Source organism: Falco biarmicus, chromosome 3, assembly GCF_023638135.1.
Source record: "Falco biarmicus isolate bFalBia1 chromosome 3, bFalBia1.pri, whole genome shotgun sequence".
Taxonomy (NCBI): domain Eukaryota; kingdom Metazoa; phylum Chordata; class Aves; order Falconiformes; family Falconidae; genus Falco; species Falco biarmicus.
In genome coordinates, this window is record NC_079290.1 from 109,448,448 (window position 1) to 109,471,122 (window position 22,675).

Genomic DNA, 22,675 nt, shown 5'->3' on the forward strand with positions numbered 1-22,675 from the left:
TAGTTGTGCTGGTGCCAACAGCAGAACAATACTCATGTTGTATCCTGGTGTCCTTGTTCTGAGTCAGTGGCCTAATCAGCCAAGATTTTTGTAGGCGACCCAAACTAGAAAAGACTTCCAAGTCCTGCTCACACGGGGCAGGCTGGCAAATGCCCAGCAGCGCCGCTTTCTCCAGGCTCCAGCGCACCTGCCCTCCCTCCAGTGCAGTCCTTCCCTCCTTACCTCCAAGGCACGCAAAAGCCCCTTAGAGATGAAGGGTGCAGCTCTGCAGCCCTCCATCTGAGCAGATGCTGGATCTAACCAAGGGTTAACCCAATTCCTCTTCCATCCTGAAATCTGCCAGTCTCCCCTCTGCTGCCCTGCTGTGCACATTTCTATCTTTTTTTTCAGCCTCAGCGACTGCCAAGCTCCTGCCAGCCAAAATGCCTTGCATCTCCTTGGCTACTCGGTGCTCCCCTGCTGCGTTCGCCCTGTGTCCCCCAAAGCGGCGTTCCCAGGGATCTGTTTAACAACGCACTGAGCAAAGAGGGGATTTCTCCAGACTGAAAACCTGTCTTGTTTGATTTGTTGAGGGTTGTGTTTATCCTGCTTCGATGAGAAAGTGGGAAACATTTCAGTCTGTGCTGAACAAGCCCCGATTTAAACAAAAGCACAGTCATGGTGGACAGACCTTTTGGCATTCCCGTCACAGAGCCTGCCCTTGGCTCCACGGCTACACACTTAGAAACATGATGTCTGCTGGCATCCTTCCTTAAGATATTTGAACGTGCCTTCAGTCTGTTTCACTGTAGTTAGAGACTTCTCCCTCACAGCCAGAGGCTACTGACAAGCAATTCAGCCTTTCTGTCTTTGGACAATTCATCTTGGAGATGTGTGGTTACTTCAGCATTCACATAGGATATGCCTTCACACATGTATTATCCTCCTACGTCGTTTTTTAACCTGAGACACCCGAGCACTGCTCACTCCTGACTGAAAACCTGTGTGTGGCCTTCCTTCTCACCTCAGAAATCCAGAAGACACTACGGACTGGTCCTGCCGCCCGGAGATGCAGGACCAGAGTCACTGCAGAGGGCATCTCTTAGCCACAGACAGAGGGGAGAGGGCAACGGCCCAAGGGAGGAAGAGCTTTTGGCCAGGCAGCAGGGCTTCAGCCAAAGGAAAAGACCTCCTCAACCAGCTTTTCTGGGGAGAAGCCCACCTCCCATCTAGCAAGACCAGCTTCTGGCTTCCTCTGTTCTCTCTGGCTATAAATTCTTCAGCTGCCCTGTCCGTAAGGGATCACGTGCCCTGGTAGCGATGCTGCACAAATGCTGCATGAATGCTGCAAATGGTATTTTCCCTGAGGACAAGTAGTGACAAACCAGTCCACAAGCGCAGATGCTCCTCACAGAGCTACCTCCAGAGGGATGGAGAGTCCATCCAATAAACTGAGCCTAAAGACAACCCTGACAAAGGCATCATCAGGCTGAGAAGCTTCAGCAATGACTTAATCCTCACTCAAAACGTGGATGGAGATAGCTCTTCAGATGTTGCAGGGAGGCCTCTAATGTTGCTGTGGTTCTGGTAAACCAAATAATCAGCACGATGCTTCACATCTGCAATTTCCCAGAGGCTCCCTGACTGTCACATGCAAATGAGTGCAAACAACCAAGACTTCCTATCAACCTCCTAAAGTCAAAGGATGATCTGAGTGGACTTGTCCTATTAACAGGAAAAGATTCAGATTGCCCTGGGATGAGGGTGCCCAAAATCAAGTAGGATGCGAGTTAGGAAGAGACTGTCAAGGTCACATCTTGATCAAGATTGAGCAGAGCAGCTCCAGATGGATCAGCTTATCACAGCACTTCAAAAAGAAGTCTCCAGCCACGGCTGCCCCGTTCAACAGCAGATCCTGCACTAAGAGATCGCAGGCAACGAAGGAAACTCTCCATCCCCTCAAATTTATGTTCAGCTAGGATGTCCCCAGGCAGTGCAGATCCTGGCCCCCACACCCAGAAGTGCCTCAGTGTTTGACACATGGGCTGACACGTTTACGAGATGCTGTGCTTGGGGAAAAGCCAGAAGTACAACCTTTTGCCACCAGCATGCTGAAGCGGTGACCTTTCCTGGGATCAAGGAGCAACAGTGTCCTGCGCTGACCATTTTCACCTGTTGGACAGGTCTGGAGAGGGGTTAGAGATTCAAGTCAAAGCCTGGAGTTCTGTCATGCGTGCCAGGTTAAAAGACATGGGCTTCAGGAAAACCTCTTGCCTCTCTTCTGAGCCTCAAGAGGACTTGGGGCTTCCTGGAACTTGCTCTTCAGCAGGAACTGCAGGCAGAAGAAACAGCCATCCAACATGGAAAAGCAGTTCCTGCAGGAGACTGTCAGGAGCACTGATGCCATCTAGGACAGCCTCTGGGGGGGAAATAAGAGCTTCTGAGCTACAACAGGCTCAGAAGAAATAGCTCCTGAGAAAATAAGATGCAACTTGAATTTGAAACAGGCTTTGCTTCAGCTCAGCCAAGAAAGCGAAGGGTGTACAGCGCCCACATGTACAGAAAGGCTTTACGGGAAGGGAGCGCTGCCTGGTCTCACTCCTGTGGATGCAGGAGCTCTGTTAGCTACTTAACGCTGCTTGCCCAAGCACGGAGAGCAGGGACAGGGGCTGGAAAAGACAATGCTGCTGTAACACTGGGGGAATCTGCATCTCCAGAGCAAGCGTCATTTACTCAACCGCTGGAATTTTTTCCTTCTTTTCACCTCTTTTCTGAAACTGCCAGATTTTTGTAGTTGTATTTCTTGTCAAACTAAACAAAGCAGCCTGCAGGTTTAGGTCAACCGTAATTTTATTTTACCAATCATTATGCAGAGAGAAAACCAGCTAGAATTAAGCAGACCCAAACTGTATTTCCTCCATTCCTTACTTACTTTCCGGTGAAGTCCCTCCACCTCAGTCTCAAACTGTTCCTTCTCCTGCTTGGTTTGGATCTGCGTCTCTCCCAGAATTGATTCCAGCTCTTCATTGCGCTCAACCAAATCCTCATGCTCCTGCTCCAGTTTTTGCAGCTTGTGAAGGAGCTGTGAATTCCTGCCCTCGATGTTTTCAATCACCTCTCGGCACCTACACACCAAAGACCACCATCACCAAGGCTAGAACTGCTATGTAAACCTATTGACACACATCATGAAAAAGCCAATGTGTTTTCCACTATGGAATATTTCTGTCCTACTAATTTTGAGTCTCACACCCAGCCTGGCCCATGCCTGCTCTTATTTAGGTGGGCTCCACACAAATAGTGATGAAAATCCAGGGAGAAAACTGGTCAGGCACAAGGATGCTAACAGCAGAGAGGCAATGGCAAATTCAGCTCCTTGACGGGGGGAAAACAGGCTTGGGCATTTGAAGAGAAAAAGTCAGAGGGCTGGGATCAGACCCCCTTTCCTCTTTGAACCTGCTAGAAGAGGCGCAGCAGCTTTCCGAGCAGGCCACAGGAGAAAGAAACTTTGACTTCCCTTAAAAATCCCAGTTTACATATTTACATTTGAAAGCCAAGTGTTTTGGTATAACCCTGGACAGCAACCAAATCCAGAGAAATCTTCCCAGCAACAAAACAGTTCCAAAACCAACACTTTTGTCTGCAGAGAGCCCCAAAAGCCCAACCCTATTATATTAGGAAAGCAACAAACTGGAGAAAGTGTCAGAAAACAGCCTGCATTCTTGATACCAAAGGCTACAGACCTACTCAGGACAGGCACTACCTCTGCTTTGGGAGCAGAGCAACAAAGTTAGCACCGAAGAGTATTCTAAAGAATCCAGTACTTAAATCCACTCTGCAAGACAGAATATCAGCAACCAGAGCACCAGGTAAGCCACCGTGAAAATACAACAATGAAGGATTCCTACACTGCTCACCTTCTGTGAAGTGTTTCACTACTCTGACGTCTGTCTTCTTGATCTGAGCCAGCTTTGCCTGAAGCGCAGTCTCCTTCCACCCCCGCTTCATCCTTTGTGCCCTGTGTCTCAAGAGAAAATGAAAAGTCAGCATGTAGTTAAGACTGAAATCTTAGCACAATGTGATTATCATATTATCATAAATAAACAAGACAACCAGAAAACATGAGCTACATCATCTACATTTGTCTGCATTAGGTAATCCGCTGGCCATAGGAGCAAAAGCTCCCCCAGACCCATAATAATACGAGGGCACTAGTGAGTATTAGCTTAGGCCAACAGATGTGCTCTACACATTAGTGTATCCATCAGGCCCAGCACAAATCCTCTGTCACACCTGCACAGGGTGCGTGGAAAGGAAAACACAACCACTCCTGCATGACAATCCTCGTGTCTTCATTTATGGCAGGGGGCTGGAACGCAGAGGTGGGGCTGCTTGCTCGATTTGCTTTCTAGAATGGCAAACAAAGAGCCCTTGAAAATACCTGCAGCGAGGACGCTGCGACTTCTTCAGCCTCGGTGGGTGCAGGCAATGGAAGTCCTTGCTTCTCGCTCTTCTGATACTCACAGATCTCCTCTTTGAGCTGTTCAATCTTCAAAAGAAAAACACTTGGTTTTGGTGAATGTTCATCTTGCTGGCTTAGAGAGTTAAGATGCCCCTCAAATTCGCTGTAGATAAGCTACAGATTTATTAATATCAACCACACAGCTTGAGATCGTGTGGTTGCTCCAGCTGGGTGGTCTCAGACTACTGAGGGATGTAAAGAGCAGTAAAAGGAGGAATGCATGCTGCATTAAAGGGTAAGCAGGTTTTCTTAATTTATTTTAATTACTGATCACGCACATGTTGTACATCCCCTTTTACCAAACAGGACTGAGTGCAGAGAGGTAGACAGATTACAACCACTACTTCTGAGGACACCTTTTAGTCTTTGTTGTTATTGATAGGATCAATATAATATTAATTAGCAGGTAACTGTTCACACCACACAGTCACTTGCACATATTCGTGGCTGCCAGTTGGAGCAGCAGCTGGGAAGCCAACCCCAGCTGTTCATGGAAAGGCAGAGTTGTACCACAGTGGCTCCTGGATGGGTGTTCCTGAAGTGCTCCCCATCAGGTGCAGATATAATCCTGCACCCTTCGAGTGTGCCCAGCAGCACACACGGATGCCATCTGAGCCTCACGCAGTCAGTGCAGGCCTTGCACAGGTTCAGCGGGCCACTGGTGTCCCAAGTTTATAATTTTTTGCAGATTTAGCAGCCTGGAGCTATCAGCCCTTGCAAAGCCTTCACGCACCACTTTCTCAGCACGCATTTTTCCTCCTTTCTTCAGCTTTGTGCCATGCCTCCACCCACACCCACAGGCAGAGCCCACTCACACGGACTCGCTCACACCACACAGACACCAAATCTGCACCATTAAGGCTCAATACTCCAACTGGTGGAGCATGTGGCAGAAACGCCATCGGTCTTCCACTGACCACCAAACCAAAGCCATAGCCAGCCTGCTCCTCACCCTGCTGTCCGCAACTCACAGGCAGAAAAAAAAACAAACTTCAGGACACAGAAGTTCTGTGGCTCATAGTAAGTACGCTTTCAGCTTCTACAAATTAAAAACTATGGCTTTCTAACTTCTATGCCAACAGTTACACCTCATTCCAAGGAACAGAAAGATAACATGCTTTTAGCTTAACAACATGGTTGGTTGGGCGTGCTCTCAGTCTGGCTACATTTTTCTTCTGTACAGAGAAAACAATACCTTCTGTGTAGCTCTCTATTTTTTGTATATATATATTTCTTTTTTTATACAGGTTAAAAATATACACACACACACACACACATGTGTATATATACTTAGTGACTGAAAGAAGCAATGTCCTAAAGCAAAGAAAATGTTATTTGGAATAAAAAAAAATATATGTAAACAGAGGAAAGTGAACTAAATTACATATTTTTGCAGACCCAGAAACAGACTGTCCTGTAAATACAAGGTTTGTGAGGACAGATATGCTTAGCTAAGGAAGAGCCAGCAACTTTTTTAAATGCAAGGGACAGAACTACCCACTAAATTTTTAAAATCCTCAAACATGAATAAATTATATTCAAGAAAGTAAGCCTTGGATATTATTTGAAAGAAATATTCTCAGAAATACTTAAATTATTAAGATACTCATTTTAATCCAAGAGAACAACAAGATAGCTACTGGGCTTTCTGTGCTGGGATGGCTGCTGGCAACCAATTATAGGCTGTTGAAGGACTGATATAAAGAATTTTAAGAACAGAAACAGAATTCGTGCCAAATAACACACTTTAATGGGAAACAGACTGTTATATTCATTCACTATTGGCAATCTCAGTGAGGAACTCTTGTTGATAAAGATTAATGCATTTAGAGAATCCTCAATCTATTACGTCAAGCATTTAACTCAGAGTAATTAATAGTAAGTAATTCACTGAAAAAAGCCCACACAAAATGAAAAGGATGTTTATTCTTCTACTGAGCAAATCAACACAGCCACATCAAAAAGCCAAAGAGGCTGAGAAGTATCAAAACATGAGCCTAAATCAAAAATTCTTTTATAAATAGCTAGTACTGGAGTTTAGACTAAAATGACTGTCTTTAGTAACAGCCCCCAATAAAAGGTAGAAATATTGCTTACTCTGTTCACCCCCTTGATTTTGTGCAAATATGAGCTAGTAAAGAAAGCTTCAAGCTGAGCCTGTACGCTGGGCACAGGAAAACACGTATTTCAGAGCCCTACAGCACACCTCAACCTGAGCGCGTACAGCTCACCCCCCATTCTGTGAAGTATCAAACTCTCCCTGCGCTGAAGGATGCTGTAAGAGCTGAATTTTTTCAGGGCTGCAGTAACAGCAGCTGGTTTAAAACACTCTTGGGATATTTATCCTGTTTGTTTCCCAGATTCTATTACTCCCCGAGCCATGAAACATCAGAACGGCAGTTCTGGAAGGACTCGCTGGTGCCACAGCAGACCGGGAGATAGGTACTCACCAGATCCAGGAACGCTTTTCTTTCCAAGTCGAGCGTCTGGACCCGTGCTCGCAGTGCCAGAATTTCCTTGTCCAGTCTGCTGTTGTGCTCCATGGCCTTCTGTAGCTCAGTCCTGTCTGTACGGAACAGAAAAAAACAGTCACCAACACCAGTGTGGCCCTTGACCAAGCTCAGAGGGGGGCTATCGCATGAGTAAGGTTTCTGAAATTGCCTTGCCCTTATGCGACAGCACAGAGCAGTTTTCCATATATATGGTGACACGTCCTTTTCCTCAAATAGCAGAGGTTTCTGGAGATGCAGGTTCAATAGCAATGCTATGTTTATTGTAAGAGCACAGCAGTCTCTCCACAGTTATTTCAGCGATTCAGTTCACCTCTGGATCATGGAAAATGCCTCACCTCAGATATTTAGGTATGGGTTTCCCAAACAGCTAGGGTAAGCTTTGAAAAACCCAAACAGCCATATTTCTTACTTTCATCATAGAATTCATAACTTTCTGCAAGCGGAAACACAATCACAGTTAGTGTATCAGTGTTGTGCTAGCATTAATATTTAGGAAATGGCCAGTACAGTAAAAATTAGGGTTGCATACCAACCCTTCGAGTCTGAATCAGTAAAGATATATATAACCATCACATCAATTAGCACAGACTATCTAGTATTTGAAGTGCAAGAAACAGGAAAAGATGTATTAGGAGTACACTGACAGAAACCTGTGAGTATGCACTGGTATCCAAATCCTAAGTAAAACCAGTGAGAAGACACAGATTTTTCCCTTTTCAGCTTAATACTGGGCACAGGAAATTTCAGCTTAAGTTTGACTTCTATTCAGGCAAAAATTAAAACATACATTCTTTCTAGATCCCAGTCTGGCAAAACCAAAATAAACCACAACCTACAGCCCCAAACCCCTGTTTCACACAAGGATCTTGATATGGAATTTTCAGTTTTGTGATTTGAAATAAAAGGCAAGGAACACCTTCTACCAAAGTGTTGTTATTCTGCTGAAAAGCCTGTTTAGCACTACAGAAAGCCTTGACAAAATTCTGGATCTTCACCACTTGTAAATAGTGTAACTTACCGCTCTTTCTCCATTCTTCCTGGCTCTCAGGTGCTTGCAGGGCTGACGATGAGGCCGACTCTATGAGGATAAAAGAGACAGTTTTACTGAGACAGCCCATACATATGTTGCTGAAAGCTAAACTCTGCAACGTTTTTAATGCACTTTAAATACAGAGTTGAAGGAAAACTAAAAAATAAACTAGTACACAGCTAGGCACACAATTCAAAATCTCTAATCACCAAAGACCCAATAACAGGGCTACAAAGTGGCCAGAAGCAATCTTGTATTTTCTCTTCAATGCAAGCAAGCAGCTGCAAGTTATCATTGAACAAAAATATGCTGTGCCAGTGGAGGTTTACTAAAGATCAGAGATTTCATTTTAGGTTTGTATTAGAACATCAATTTGCTTACAGAGCAGTTGGCTCTGAAGTTCATTGGGAGAAGGCATGCTGATATTCATCATCAGGGAAGCCGCTAAGATGCTATAACAGTAATTCCTCACACTAATACTCGCGACATAATAAACCACACAGACATAACAAGCATTCAAACCCTGACTCACAGTTTGGAAAGTTTTATATTCATTTGATACTTAAGAAGATTCTAAAACAGAGATTCCCCCGTGCAGGCTATGATCCGCTGAGCAGAGCTGCACACTGCAGCCCGTCCGGGATCTGGAGAAGCAGTACTGTTGGGAGGCTGCAACGCGATGCTCGCTCCATCCCCAGGGACACGTGTATCGATCAATACACAAAGCAGATGCCCACAGAGTGCTCATTTCCCTGCCTTTGATTAAAAGGCTGTAAATGATGGGTTTGGAAACTGGCTAGAAGGTTTAGTTAGGTCTGAGTGCTGGGCATGAGCTGCGAGGTCTGCAGTAGGACCTGCAATTCACACAGAAACCCTACCCAGGTGGTACCGCTCTCTGCAAAGGGACATGGGGTCAGAACATGTTCTCTCATCACATTTTGCTGTTCTCCACTGAAATTTTGCATCACAGATTTTGGGACAATTAAGTAATCCGAAAAAATGCATCCAGAAACTAGTGTTTTGCTTGAAGAAATCTCCTGTAGGAAGTAGCAGCGAAGCACCTGGCTTTAGAGACCTCTCCAATAGGAGTTTTATCAAGTCATTTGATTTCCCTACAGAAAACCATTTATTTTTACAGTCAGCATTTAAAAAAAAATAAAATTAATACTTAAGGGCTGGTCAACAACAGTTATTTCAACAAAGAGGTTAAGCAAATATCACAAGTGATAAGAATCTAACCAGTCACTTCCAGACTGCTGATAAGCCTTGCTTATGAGCACTTGCTAACAGCTCCTAACCAGGCAGCATCCCAAACACAGCATCTGAGGAACCTAAAAATTCATGGTCAAGCTGTGCTAACACTGTGTGTGTGGCATTATAGCTACTCTGTCTCTGGACCAAATAATTTCTTCTCCATCCCCTACAAGAGCCTGAATTTCTCCCTGTACAGAAGCCAGAAAGTCAGTCAAGACCCTGCTGCTGTAATAATGGATCAGATAACCCCATGTCTCAGCCTTCCCCATTCGGAATTAATTGATTTGTGACTGTTAACAACTGCATTCAGATCTCCTAGGTACCAGGCTAACATCTGACCCTGATTTTTCCACATTACAAGCAGAGAGGACCCTGGGCAGACTGCCTCCAGCTCCCCTGGGTGAGAAGTCCAAGGCTTACACTAACCAGGGGCAGGCTAAGCACAGGCCAGTAATTGGGACTGGCCACAAGAGAAGCACTTACCTGTTTTGCTCTGCTCCTTTCTTTGTGCATCCAGCTCATCTGTCAACCTTTGGATCTCTTCCTGGGCTGTCATCAGCCTCTGTGTGGCCTCATCCAGATCTCGTTCAACTCTTGCATGTGCTGCTTGTTCCCTCTCCAGCTCTTCCCTGTAGAACTGAAACACAAGAGCTAATGCTCCAATGGAAAAGATACAACCCTCCCAGTGATGTAACCAAGGCAGGTCCCTCCTCCACACTACTCCTGGCCTGCCAGGACAAAGGTGGCAACACAAACAGAAAGCAGGTGAGGTCAGGGAAGCCACTGCAGAGGCAGAAGGCAGACACGCAGTGGATAACCCTCTTCACCATAGACACATGCCATAGAGCAGGTGGTGAACAGCACACTGTGGCTATTTCCCGACACAAGGCTGTTTTTCCCTCCTTGTGACAATGCCATTAATTACGATGCATTTTCAAACACATAATACACAAGGTTTTCCAAGCAGAGGGCTCCACCACACCCCGTGAGAGTCTGCTCCAAGGACAAGTCAATTCTGCATGTCCCTCCCCCAGCCGTTGTGAGAGCTACCCTCAAGCCAATCTGGCACCTCCGATCCTAGAGGGAAGGAGAAAGACCTGCTCCTGCTGTCCTGGGATTCTGCAGAAAAGTCACTTTAGTTGATATAAAAAGAGCTATTTCTCACTCCCTTGGACTTTGGTCCGCTCATCTCCAATGCCATTTCTTTGACATACCATTAAAGGCAGGTGAGTGCTTCCAAGCCAGCCCTGACCAAAGCTGGTGAGACATTAACCCTGGCTCTCAGCAGAAGTGATTAACCCATGCGCAGCACCAGGCTGATGTGGTTGCACAGCCTGAAGTTCAGAGCCCACTTGCATCCCATCAGCTAAAACCAATTAAAAAAAACCCTCACAGCATGCTTAAGAGCAGACCCACAGCTTGAAATCTCAACTATGGGCCTTTTCATCAGCAAGAAAACGTGCAAAACTGTTACCTTATGCATTGCCTCTCCAGTAAGCTGCATGGATTCGTGATGTTGTTGAAGTTCATCTTCTGTCTGCTGAGTGTGATCAAAATCATCCTTGCACAGAAAAGAGATTTTAATAAATTAATATGACTAGAAAGCATGCTACCATGTATCACTCAACACCAGTGTGTAGGATTTTCAGTTTTAACATAACTTTATTAGAAGGGGTTTTGTAATCACACCTTATATTTGAAGAGGATGTTTAAAGCACAGTTTCCCAAATCCTTGTGAAAACCCCTCAAGTTGTCTCAGCTAGTACTGGGAACTCTGTGGGTTCACTGTTTTCTCTTACAACCTGTGATCTCCTTGGCATCTTCCTCTTCGAGCCTGTGGGCTCAGCTTTGCCCAAAGAAATGTGTTGGGGCCAAGTATGCTTGACTCACTTTATCAGAGTAATGCTGGGTTACTTCCTCACGTTCCTCTCTTTTGAACCACTTGCCGAGTTAACAGATTCCTGCTTCCCTGCAGCCTGCACAACTGAACCAGCATCAAGGATTTGCTAACGCTCAGGAGGTTGGTTGCAATTAATATTTTGCACCTTGGCTCTAGAGAGGTGAGCACGTTTGCACATGCCATGCCTTCCACCAGCACTCGGAAAGCATTTCCCCACATATGTATTAGTGACTACCACACAAAGACACATGTTTGTACCCTGGCTTTTTGCATTAGTGGGGATGCATCAAAAAAATCAATTATGCCTGAGCAGTCTAGCGAAAAGCTGCATTCATTTCTGTAACAGTCAGGAACGTGTCTGGACCTTCAGTCTAAGAGTAAAAAAAAGTACGTAACAGGTCATTTGAGAATAAGAAAGGCTACATCTTCCAGTAAACAGAGTAACAAGAGCAATTAACCTATTAACCTCTAACACTGCTGTGACTCTAATGATTGTGTAAAACAAGTATGATGCTACCCCAAACAATGGAGTGCTTAATCAACAGTTTCTAGTTCACAAGCATGGATAGCAATGACATCATCTGGGGAAGATAAACAGTCTGCTTTAGAGAAAATGTTTTCCTGAAAAATAGAGGTCCAACACAGCTTTCTTTCACCTGGCTTTAAAGACACAGACAAGGTATCCAATATAAGGACTGCAGAGAAGTTGTGTTTGATTAGAAACAAGGAGCATTATACTTATAATGTGTTTAGATCATGCAAAAATATATTTTCCTTTAATAAGTCTTATTCCTCTAAACAGCTGCATGAAAAGTGGGTAAAAGTCAGGTATTTACAGGGCTGTCTACCTACTAGGGGATCCTGGCACCATGCACCAGGAGGAATTCAAGTAAAATCCACACTGCCCTTCATGCATAGACAGCCTATATTGTTTCCAAATAGAAGATTTTGCCTTGGTTCTGTCCTTCACTGAGACCAGCTGGAGCAACACTCTCTGTCTTCACCCAGTAGTCCAGACCAGTTACAGAAACATGTTCATTAGATCATGAGAAAGAATGGACCCGAGAGGAGACTGCTAGGAGAAGCTGCCAGTGCAAACGCTGGAGCTTCATGAAGTCTGCAGCCAGGTGGAGAGGGCGTTCAGCCACAGGGTGCATGAAGAAATAAAAAACAACAAGAGCAGAAGAAGGCAGAAGCCCTAACCCTTATTTGGAGTTTTGCTCCCTGCCTGCTTGCTCCCCTGGCTCCAGCAATCTGCCTTTCTTCCCTGCTTGGTAGCTCAGCTCCAACACAGGGTGGCCAGTCATTCCCTCTGGGAGACAAAAATTCAAGTTAAATTCATCTGAAGTGATCTATGGGAGAAACTTGCACTTTAACCTTCCTGACCAAGTGCTTTAGCGACAGCCTGTGAGGCAGAGGTTCCTTCCCATCAGCTGCATCCTCAGAAGGACGAGTTTTGTGCAGGAAGGTTGGATTCAACACCAGACTTGCAGACATCTGTGACCTTCCTTTGCCCTGGCCCTGCTTTCCTTACTTGGCTCTGGAAGAAGAGCAAATCCAATCACATCTGGGAAATGCTTAGTAGCAGATGTGGTTAACTGGCATTTCATTGGAAGGTTACAGCTCTGCTTCCTCTTTAACTACAGCGAGGTTTCTATCACAGTGCTTCATAGGGAAAACGGTGTGTTTGCAGAAAAAAAAAAAAAAGTATCAAGTGACGGGCATCCACTGTAGATTATTTGATTTGCAGAGAGGTGTTTTCTATCCAAGAGTGGGAGGCAGCGCATCAGGGAAGCTCCTCTGCCTCACTGCAAACAAGATTCTTTCATTCTAAGATGGATAGTTACATCTAAGATATACCACGGATGCATCCTGAATGACACCCAACCCTAGAGTAGTTAGTAGGAGTAGCTCTCCAGCCAGAAAGGGATGCTCTTGAGGTCACTAAAATCTCAAGTGGCACAGAAAAGGCAGATAAAAGGGCAATTGTTCGCTGCCTTTTCATACGAGAGCTGGAGAGCACTGAACGAAGCCCGGAGATGGTAGATTGAAACAAAGGAGCTTCCTGTGACAGTAGCTGAACTGTGAAAGTCCTCGCTACAAATCGTTGAGGATATTAAGAAAACTGCACAGGTTTAACAAGCAACCAAATGCATGGAAGATAAAAATTAATCAAGGACTACTGGACACAATAATAGCACCTCTGGTTCAGACACCACATACCACTGGAGGCAAGGAGACCATTTGTGATGCACTGTCGTGACGTATTTGCCCTCTTATGACGTTGCCTTTTGAGATTTTGCATTTGGCTTCTGGTCAGATGGTGCAACACAGCCCAAACCAAGCTGAGCTTTGCAGCAGGGCTTCCAAGTGTCCCATCCTCAACAAGCTTACTCAAAAAAGGCCAAGAAGCTCTAACTTGGAGGCCACCCAACCCAGCCAGTCCCCTCTGGCCCCAAGAGGGCTTTCCTGTGAACAGCTACAAGAGCCAGCAGCTCCTGGGCTGCCATTCTGTGAAACAGCCATACTCAGTAGCAGGTGGACATTGGAGGCCTTGGTGGGAGGGAGATCTCCCCAGCTGAGGCGATCGGCCACAAGCTGTCTCTCTAACATGGAGTAGCTGCTGTTCCTCCACCATTTGTCAAAATTCCTCACCTCGGAAAGCAAAAAATCAGGACACGGATGGTCCTCTCTAACCTGCCAATCATCAAGTCGTGGTGACATTTATTTACTGAACTCAGTGTGTAAGCAGAGGTTTGCTTAACTTCCATCCTCAAGCTCAGCAGCTGGAAGGGAAGAGTTTTAACCTCACTTTAAGTATAGGGAAAGGTGTTGGGTTTTTTTTTTAAATTCATGATTTTCATGGGAACTTAGTCATCTGAAATTAAATACTGGATCACCAGGAAATCTAGATTAGTAGAAAGTCATTATTACGCAATGAAGATCCTCAGACCAACTATATCACAAATTCTTCAACATTTTCTCTGTTAAAATGAATCCTATTCACTATCCCTGTGCAAGATGTGGGAGCAGATCAAGTGTAAACATGCAAGTGTGAAAACTAACAAAGAAATCAACATCAGTATTAAGAATCCACAGTGTCCTCATAGACAGGCGAAGTATTTTTACTTTAAAAATCTCCAAGACATCCTTTTCCCCAGCACACTTTCAGCCAGCCTGAGCAGCTAAAGCAGGAGGTACCTGAAGCTGTGCCACATGCAGCCTGTCTGCGTAGCTGTGTGAATTCAACTTCTGATCTGTGATCTCCAGTTTCTCCAGCAGCGTTGTTCTTTCTACCAGTAAATAAGCAATCTGTTCACTGGCATTACTGTGAGCTATTTCGGACAAGCCTTCCTGTTCCAGCATCTCCTCGATCTCCTTCAGCTGGGCTTCTGCAAGACAAGGCTTGCTGTGAGCAAAAGAGCAAAAAAAGCATGGTTTCCTGCAGATCTGAGGTCCCAGCTCCTCCAAACACTCCCCACTGCAACAGCCCCCATTTCTCCCGGAGCCCAACAGCTCCTAAAGTCTCTTCTCCCATCTCCCTTGTTGCCTCCTGCCCCCTGTTCTTACCTGTTGTCTCAGCCCTATTCCCTCCGTCCTGATGTTTCTGATCTGTCCCAACATTTCTGCTCACAGCCACCACCCTGCCTGCCGAGCAGGTGAGAGGACCTGCTGCATCTAGACTGAGTTCTCCTGCCTTGTCTTCAGCGTGGGATTTATTACAACCATTTTCTTCCACCCGGCAGCTAAGTCTCACCAACCTGGTTATCCTCAATCCTTTTGACCCTTAATACAGCCTGGTGGCAACTAAACAACAAATTAAATGGGCATTGAGAGAAACCAAACAGATGGATGTGCAACCACATAAACATTTTCTTTGGAAAAAGAGACACAGAATATCATAGCACTCATATAAGCAGAACATTACTATTTTCCTAAGGGCTGTTTGGTAGGGAGGTAGATTTGTATATCTTTACTTTTTCGTTGTGCAGAACTCAGAGGGTTCAAAGGGACTCAGAGTACTTCTTAAAACACAACCTTAGAAATCACTCCCTCATTCCTCCAAAACCAGCCATAAGCCCAGGCTAAGGACTGCCTCTGGTAACACAGACCTGTTGTATGAAGGTCTCCTGTAGGATTAAAGGAACAAAAAAAAAAAAATCCTTTTAAATTTAACTGCCCATTCTTCACCATTTATCCCAAAATTATAGCTAGGGAGACTGTGCACTGGGAAGAACTTCAAGATTCAATGACCTCCAAGGCAAATACATGACATTTGCAAGAGAAGTTGGTTTATGGCTAGGACCATTGTGTTTGTGCAACAAACAGTTGTTAAAAAGAGCCCCTCATTTGCATGGTTAGAAATTTATCTGCCAGGAGAAAATGAGGAAACTTTGGTCTCCTGCGTGGTTGGGGCAGCAACTCCTGCACTGGACACCATAGCTTATTAAGCTCAGGAAGGATTTTTCAAAACCTCCCTACATAATTCATATTAAAAAGAAAACTAACAATCCCTGCTGCCAATTTCTAGACCAAACCAGATTATAAAGGTTTCCAAGTGCTGTAGCATGGGAACTGTGGGGAGCTGTGGGTATTGTACAGAAGCAGGAGGGACATTCACACTCTTTCACTGCTTAGGAATACAGTTAGATGTCTGAAGTTAAGCAGTGCAAATATTCCTTATATTCTTACACAGGATACATACTCAGCTCTGAACAAGTCTGTTCCTCACTTCCATACACTGGATTTAACAGAGGACCCAGTGCAATCACATCCTAAGGCTCAAATCAATCACATGTTTCCACTCTGCATTTTGCAGCCAGCTCTGTCCAGCCCTATGGATGGAAAACACCCTGCGGTTTCCCATTCGCCTTCCCCTGTGGTTATAAATTACAGCTCGTTCAATGAAGAGGTCAAACGTGGCTGGTTTGCATCCTTCCCGCATGAAATGGAGCAAAGTATTGCATTTTGCACTTTAAAAATAGCTGGTCACTTGCTCCATATGCATTATGAGGAGCCTACAGCTCATATTAAACTGAACCCTCTCCCTTGCCTTCAACCAGCCTTGCAGTTTCCTCCCATGGTTTTGCCACATCCCATCTAAAATAGGCTGAAAGCTGCTCTGCTTTATAGCCAGAAACAGGACAAGCATGTCTGAACTCATAGGGCTGGCTCCTGCACAGACAGTTTCACTTGCAAATGTTTCCCTCACAGCCAACCTGCAAAACATTATTAAGCAGTATAGCTTGTGGTAACAGGACCTAGAAACTTTCCACAGGCTGAAGAAGAAAAAATATTTGTGAGGATGAAGGGATTCTGCCATACACAGCACCGATTACCTGCTTGTAAAAGCCCACTAATTCCTTAGAAATATCTCAAACACCTTCCCTCTACCACATCCAAGACATCCCACTTGAGAAAGCAAACACCTCATAGAAGCAACGTTATACCAATGCACTGATGTGTTCCCGCTTGCAGTTATCTCCTGCACCTCCTCTGCACTCGCTTCGAGTTTTACATTTGCAAAGGTTCTCACCCCAGGAAGTTTCTCAGAAATAAGCAATTCACCAGTATCCTCACACCCACCACAGAAGTTGCATCCTCTCATCCATGCTGGGTACGTTTAAGCAGTACAGCCATTACAATAACCAAGCTCAGGCCACGACTATTTGTTCTTTTTGTCTCACTTTTTAAAGAAACCCGGGCAAGCCCCCAACAGCATTGTGGTTTACTGCCATTACCAAAAGCCTTTCTGAAAAACAAATGTAATGCAGCCCATGAGTTATTGATCTGCCCTCCAAAAACACTGAGGCATATTTGACAAGAATCATTGGAAACAGATTACGAACTGCCTCGAGGAAAGGAAAAATTTCACTCTGGGCAGAGGTACCAAATGAGGTAAAGCTCAGATCAATAGCCCAACATAAAACCAGCAGCATCTGCTCTCTGCAGTAACCCTTCGAGCTCTTTCCAGGCAAGAAGTAAACATGTAAACAGAAACTTACTTTTTATCATCAGAAACAGCTTTTAACAGATCAAATTGCTCCCAGCGATCCTCAGACCAAGCAGAGCTTCTGATCCATTTGGCTGCTTTTGAAAAAGGGTGTGCGCTCAATCCTGAGAGCCCACTCGAGTGATCTCCCGCATTTCCCCGAGCCTTTGCCCCTTCCCTTCCCAATCTCTCAGCTCCCCAAAGCCAGGATTCCCAACTGTCACTACAAGCCAGATCAGGACAGATCCCATCCACCCGCACCTCACCATCCGCAGGCCAGGCCCCTCCTTTGTACCACAGCCTTGAACCAGCCTCTGTCTTTAACTGCCCTTTCCCATCTGAACTTGTTATCGTCCTCAGCCCCCCAAAAGCTCCCTACCACCATCCTCTCTTCTTGCCCTGCCCACATTTTTGTTCAGCAATCCCAGCAGACTGGGGTATGCCTTTCCACAAAACCCTTCTCCAGTCCTGTTTCCAGCATGATCTGCAGTATCAACGTGGCCCTGCTAAAGACAGCCAGCTGCCCTGCAAAAATGAGGGGCAGCAAGACCCAGAGGACAATCAACTTGTGGTTTAAGACCTCCTTCAGCCTGCCCTGCTCCTACAGGAGGCATCTCTACGCTGGTGTGTACACACTCTGATGAAAAGCAGAGGCCCAGGGAACAGACACAGCAACGCAGCACTGAACCCTGCAGCAGAGCCACGTTAAAGACCCAGAGATGGCAAAGGCCCGACAGAAGTCTTTGAGAAAGTGCAGCAGCTGAAGTACAAGCATAGCCATACACTCTGTGCCAGAGATGGGCAGTGGCATTGCTTGTTTTTTTGTGTGAACAGGCTGACCTGTGAAGCAAAAGGTCAGTCCCTCAAGAAAACTATCTTACAAGCATCCCAGAACACATCAGGGGTGGCATCCCTCCCTGCAGAGGACAGCCTGGTGGAAGGCAGGGCTTCACCCGCTGCCCAGATCACTAAATTATCAATGCATACCGCAGGACCGCAGCTAATGCCATCGGTATGGCAACTGCAAGTCTTCAAAACCAAAGTCTGACAGTAATATCCCAAAACAAACTCCTCCACAAAGCTGCACAGAAACACTGTACGACACCAAAGCACCGCTGAACCACAAAAACCCCTCGGGGGTGGCAGCCTAGTAACAACTTGATTACATACAGCCACCCACCATGGACAGGATACACTGAGATCCACGGACATGGATCTGTTGCCATTTAAGCGTTAATCATTGCTCAATAGCCACAAGAGTCCCTAAAAAAATGGAAAAAGTCCAAAGAAGCAGAGCCGCTGCCAGGAAATAAATGCAAAACCAGCTTTCGGGATGTTTTTGTCATTCGTCTGCCACCTTGTGGGGAAGATACAAGACCCAGTAATAAAGTTTTCTGCCACAGTGATGCTCCCGAAGGCTCATGAGTAGTTTAAACCCTGGCGTGTCAGCATTTTCAACACTAAATGATGGCTTTACATGCCCTGAGGAAACAGACTTTCAGGCAGTGCTTAAGCACACCCATCTTTGAAAAGTCACCCCACCAGATGAAACCCTGAAGCCCACAGGCTGGTCACAGCTGAGCAGAGACTCAAAACTGCAATCAATCACCCAAAACTCCTGTATCTGCTGCCCCAAATAAAGTGTGCATAACAAAAAAAAAACTGTTAAAGGTGTGCTAGCACTCCCAGTTTTACCTTAGACCCAGGATAATATGCACCATGAGAGGAGGAGTTAATGATAAGAGTGTGCTATTAGCAGCACTCAAAACACAACAGAAGACTAGGAAGAAAATCAAGAACTAACCCCAGCAAAATATATTTGCTTTTACTGGAAGCAACCTCAGGGTTTGAGAGGAAAGCAAATTATTTGAAGTGAAATGTAAGTGAAATAATTTGTTTTAAAAAAACCCAAACTATACTAAAATAACCACACATGGCAAATTTTGAATCACTGTCACAAACATACCACTGTCCTTCAGAATTGTTTTAAAAAATGTGGATTTTGACTAAACCAAAGCCAACGGCAAATTCCCTGGCATCAGCCAGAACACAGTTCAACATTCCGTTACCTGAGGAGTCCCTAATTTAGAGTTGGAAAACAAACAGCACCATCAATTCTGTTCTTCAACCAGCCTCTGGAAGACGCTTAGTGCAACAACGGAGCCACACGAAGCAAGAAACCGCCCAATCCACTGAACAAATGCAGTAAAAGCGGACAAGACCCTTCAAGGCAATTACAAATCAGTTGTAATATTTCATTAACGCTTCTGCCAACCTCCCAAACCTTACCACACACGCTGCTCTAACAGAACTCACTGAGAAACGCCGCTCTGCTTTCAAAAAAGCTTTCAGCAGCTCTGCTAAAGACCTGGATGCCGCTACCTGTCAAGGCATCTCTGTTTCGGAGGGAAAGGATTACCCTGCTGCAGCTGCAGCCGCGTCAGCTCAAGCCTGAGATGTTCGTTTTCTTTTTCATATTCAGTGGTGATGGCATCCCGTTCCTCCGACAGGTGACGGACGTGACCCACATAGCTTTCCACCTAGAAATAAAGAAAACATCACAATCCCGGAGTGTGTTTGCAAGGCCTCGCCAGCAAGTTGTTGGCGCAAATAGCTCTCCATCCCCCTGGATTTGCAGGACACCATGTCTTCATGGCATCTGGGGATGTTAAAGAGTGATGGAAAGGTGAGGGGGGTGGGAGGGGGCGGTGGTAGGAATGCAGGGGCTCTGAGCCTGGCTCGGTGGGAGATGCTGGGCTCGCTGGGTGCTCCCAGCACCCCGGTGTGCGGAGCTGGGCCGCATGCTGCCAGGCATCGAGGAAAGTGGCCAGCAGCTGCGAACACCCGTTAACCTGCTGCTGCAAAAGGAGGGGGAAAGGCCCCAAAAGCCCGGGGCTACAGACCCAAGGGCTAAGGGTGACCCCTTACGTCTCTCATCTCCTGGGCCCGCCGCCGCTCCAGCTCGCCCAGCCGCGCTTCGGCCCGCCACAGCAGCCGCCAGGCCAGGCCCAGCTGCTCCTCGGCCGGGGCGGCAGGGTCGGCGCCCTCGGCCCGCAGCCAGCACCGCACGGCCTCTGCCGGCACCGGGCCCTCGGCCTGCGGGGGCAGCCAGAGAAGCGGGGAGCGGCGGCCCGGCGGCCCCGGGCACCCCCCGTCCCCCCGCGGGGCCGCGGACGGCTCCATGCGGCGCGGGCCCGGGCCCCGCTGCCGGCGCCATGGCAACGGCGCGCGCCGCCTCGCTGCCACACGCGCCCCCTGGCGGCGCGGCGGGAGCACCCAGCGCCCCCTCGGGGACACCGCCGGGGGGGGGCAGCCATCACCCCCCGGGACACAGCGATACCAGGGGAGGGGGGGCAGCCAGCGCCTCTCCGGGACACGTGGACACCGGGCCGGGGCAGCCAGCGCCCCTCCGGGACACCACACCGGGACAGGAGCAGGAGGGATAAATGCGTGTCCCCCCAGGCCACGAAACCGGTGGCATTTAGGGCTTCCCTGCCCCCACCCACACCTCAACCTTCAGGCCAGTGCCTCAGGCCCACGGCACAAGCCCAGGCCCTACCGAACACTGTGCCAGTGCCAAGAGCCAGCAAAAAGGGGCTGACGGGTTTTCCCAATTTCCTTCCAAACGCCATGGGAAGCTGTGGGAGATGGAGGGCTTCCCCAGAAGCAACCAAGCCGGAGAAAGTAAAGGAGGCTTTGTCCTGCAGAGCTGCCCGAACAGGTGAAAGCACTGTGCCAGGGGATGGTCCAGAAAGGAAGAGATGAGGGACACGGCAGTGTGCAGCGAGGACCTTCGGCTGAGTGGTGGTTGGGATCCTTGGAAAGCGGCATACCGATGGTGCTGGGCCTGCAGGAGCTACTTCCCACTTATGGTACCACAACGGCATCCCTGAAGGAAAAGGGCTGGTGCCCTGACTCGGCCAGCACTGGAGGTGTTGGGATGGGAGCTCTCAAGGTCTCGGTTCAACCTCCGGCACGGAACAGGACCGTCACTGACACCGGATCGGGATAGCTGCGGCTTAGACTGAGCTTTGGAAGTCTCTCCAACCTGGACTTCACACCCACCCTGAAGAAGGAGGGGCAGATGTTACACAGGGAAGCCCAGAGCCATGCTCCCGAGAGGAGCGCTGCAGCCCTTTGAGGCACCTGCAGGGCCCAAGACAGGCAATGCCCAAGTCTTCCCCATGAAACGTTTAAATTATTTCTCTCCTGCACAGCCACCTTACAGAGAAAGTCCAGAATACTCCAAAGAGAGCCTTCATTGCACTTCTCCCTCCCCTCGTCCCAACACTCCTGTTCCATTTACACAAGTTTTTATATTCCCGTCTTTGCCAGCCCACTCCACAAACTCCAGCTCACTCCACAGACTCCAAAGACTACGGAAGCCCCTACATCAGCAGGGCTCAACGTTCACACCAGTCACATACTGGGAGATGAAGACAGGCAGCTCTTGGAGCTCACGAGCGCATACAACACACATGCAGGCTGTTCCATCATCTCCTTCCCTATCTGCATGTCTCCAACAGGTGCTTCCCACATCTACAGACAGTCTGTGCTGTGGTTCTCTCTCCACCTTCTGCAAATATCAGTCCTGGCCACGTAGAAGTTGTTAGTTCCTTCTCCCAGCTCAGTTACTAGCTGGATCTCTGCGCTCCTGACTAATCCGGACCGTTTCTCCCATCACTAAGCACCTTCCCTGCACATCGGCAGTCCTTTAGCATTCAGTGCTCCCTCCTAATCCACTGAGCCCAACCTCACACTCTTTTCTTGCTCTTCTGCCTTCCTTTTTCCCAGTTTTATGAGCACACCTGATTTTCAGGTGATCAGTGGCATTACAAAAGCACTGCGGCCTTCCTGAATGCTCAGTGGCTTTAAATACGAGCACAGTCCCACCCCTGGAGAGGCATCAAGCACGAGAATAGCATTCTTGTGCATCACCATCTTTCTTTACAGACTTCCAGTGAATTTATTTCAAGGAAAACATGTAAACAGGCACACAACAGACAGCAGTAGAGCTGCAGTTAAGGTTTTACACATTGCACACATTTGCACATGGCACGCATTTACACGTTGCATGCTGCACTTCTTGCAAGCATGAGGAATGTATGCTTAGAAGTTGGTAATCATATAGAAGCAGGATTTAGAGAAAACCAGGAACGTCCCAGCTCTAACTCCACCCAAACAGCCAAGAGACAGTTCTCCCAAGGCTGATCACCGCTAGTCCATCCACCTTCACCTCCACCCCCACTGCCTACTCCCTTTTTCCAACTTCTTGTCCTCAAGCCACGCGCTTGTGCTCTGTGCCACATGTCTGCTTGCCTTTATACTCTCCCCAGCCATCTACCAACACTCCAGATGGAAGGAAAACTTTGGCGGAACAGCTGCTTTAGGGACACTGCCACAGTACCTATTTCTTGAACTGTTTCTGAGCAAAGTTCTTGACACGTAGGTCCACTGGGTCTCTCCCTGAGCAACGGACGCTCTC

At 47.1% G+C, this 22,675-nt stretch overlaps 1 protein-coding gene across 9 annotated transcripts in view; it reads right to left on the reverse strand.

Moving 5' to 3' along the window:
- The window catches only part of CCDC30 (coiled-coil domain containing 30), a 37,372-nt gene extending 16,603 nt beyond the window's left edge, over nt 1–20,769 (reverse strand). For 7 of the 9 annotated variants that reach the window (XR_008820786.1, XM_056332119.1, XM_056332117.1 and 4 more), the window contains exons 1-10: nt 20,119–20,409; nt 19,610–19,730; nt 14,400–14,590; nt 10,773–10,859; nt 9,782–9,935; nt 8,033–8,092; nt 6,952–7,067; nt 4,421–4,528; nt 3,897–4,003; nt 2,912–3,104 (exon numbers count right to left, since the gene is read on the reverse strand). Coding sequence is in view for 8 of the 9 variants with exons in the window: in XM_056332119.1 (XP_056188094.1) it covers nt 2,912–3,104; nt 3,897–4,003; nt 4,421–4,528; nt 6,952–7,067; nt 8,033–8,092; nt 9,782–9,935; nt 10,773–10,859; nt 14,400–14,590; nt 19,610–19,730; nt 20,119–20,373 (1,392 nt within the window). In the remaining variant the exon portion in view is untranslated. Of the gene's footprint in view, nt 1–2,911; nt 3,105–3,896; nt 4,004–4,420; nt 4,529–6,951; nt 7,068–8,032; nt 8,093–9,781; nt 9,936–10,772; nt 10,860–14,399; nt 14,591–19,609; nt 19,731–20,118; nt 20,410–20,749 lie in introns of those variants that run through there. The other 2 variants (XM_056332114.1, XM_056332121.1) reach the window with 2 other exon arrangements.
- Nucleotides 20,770–22,675: the final 1,906 nt, after the last annotated feature.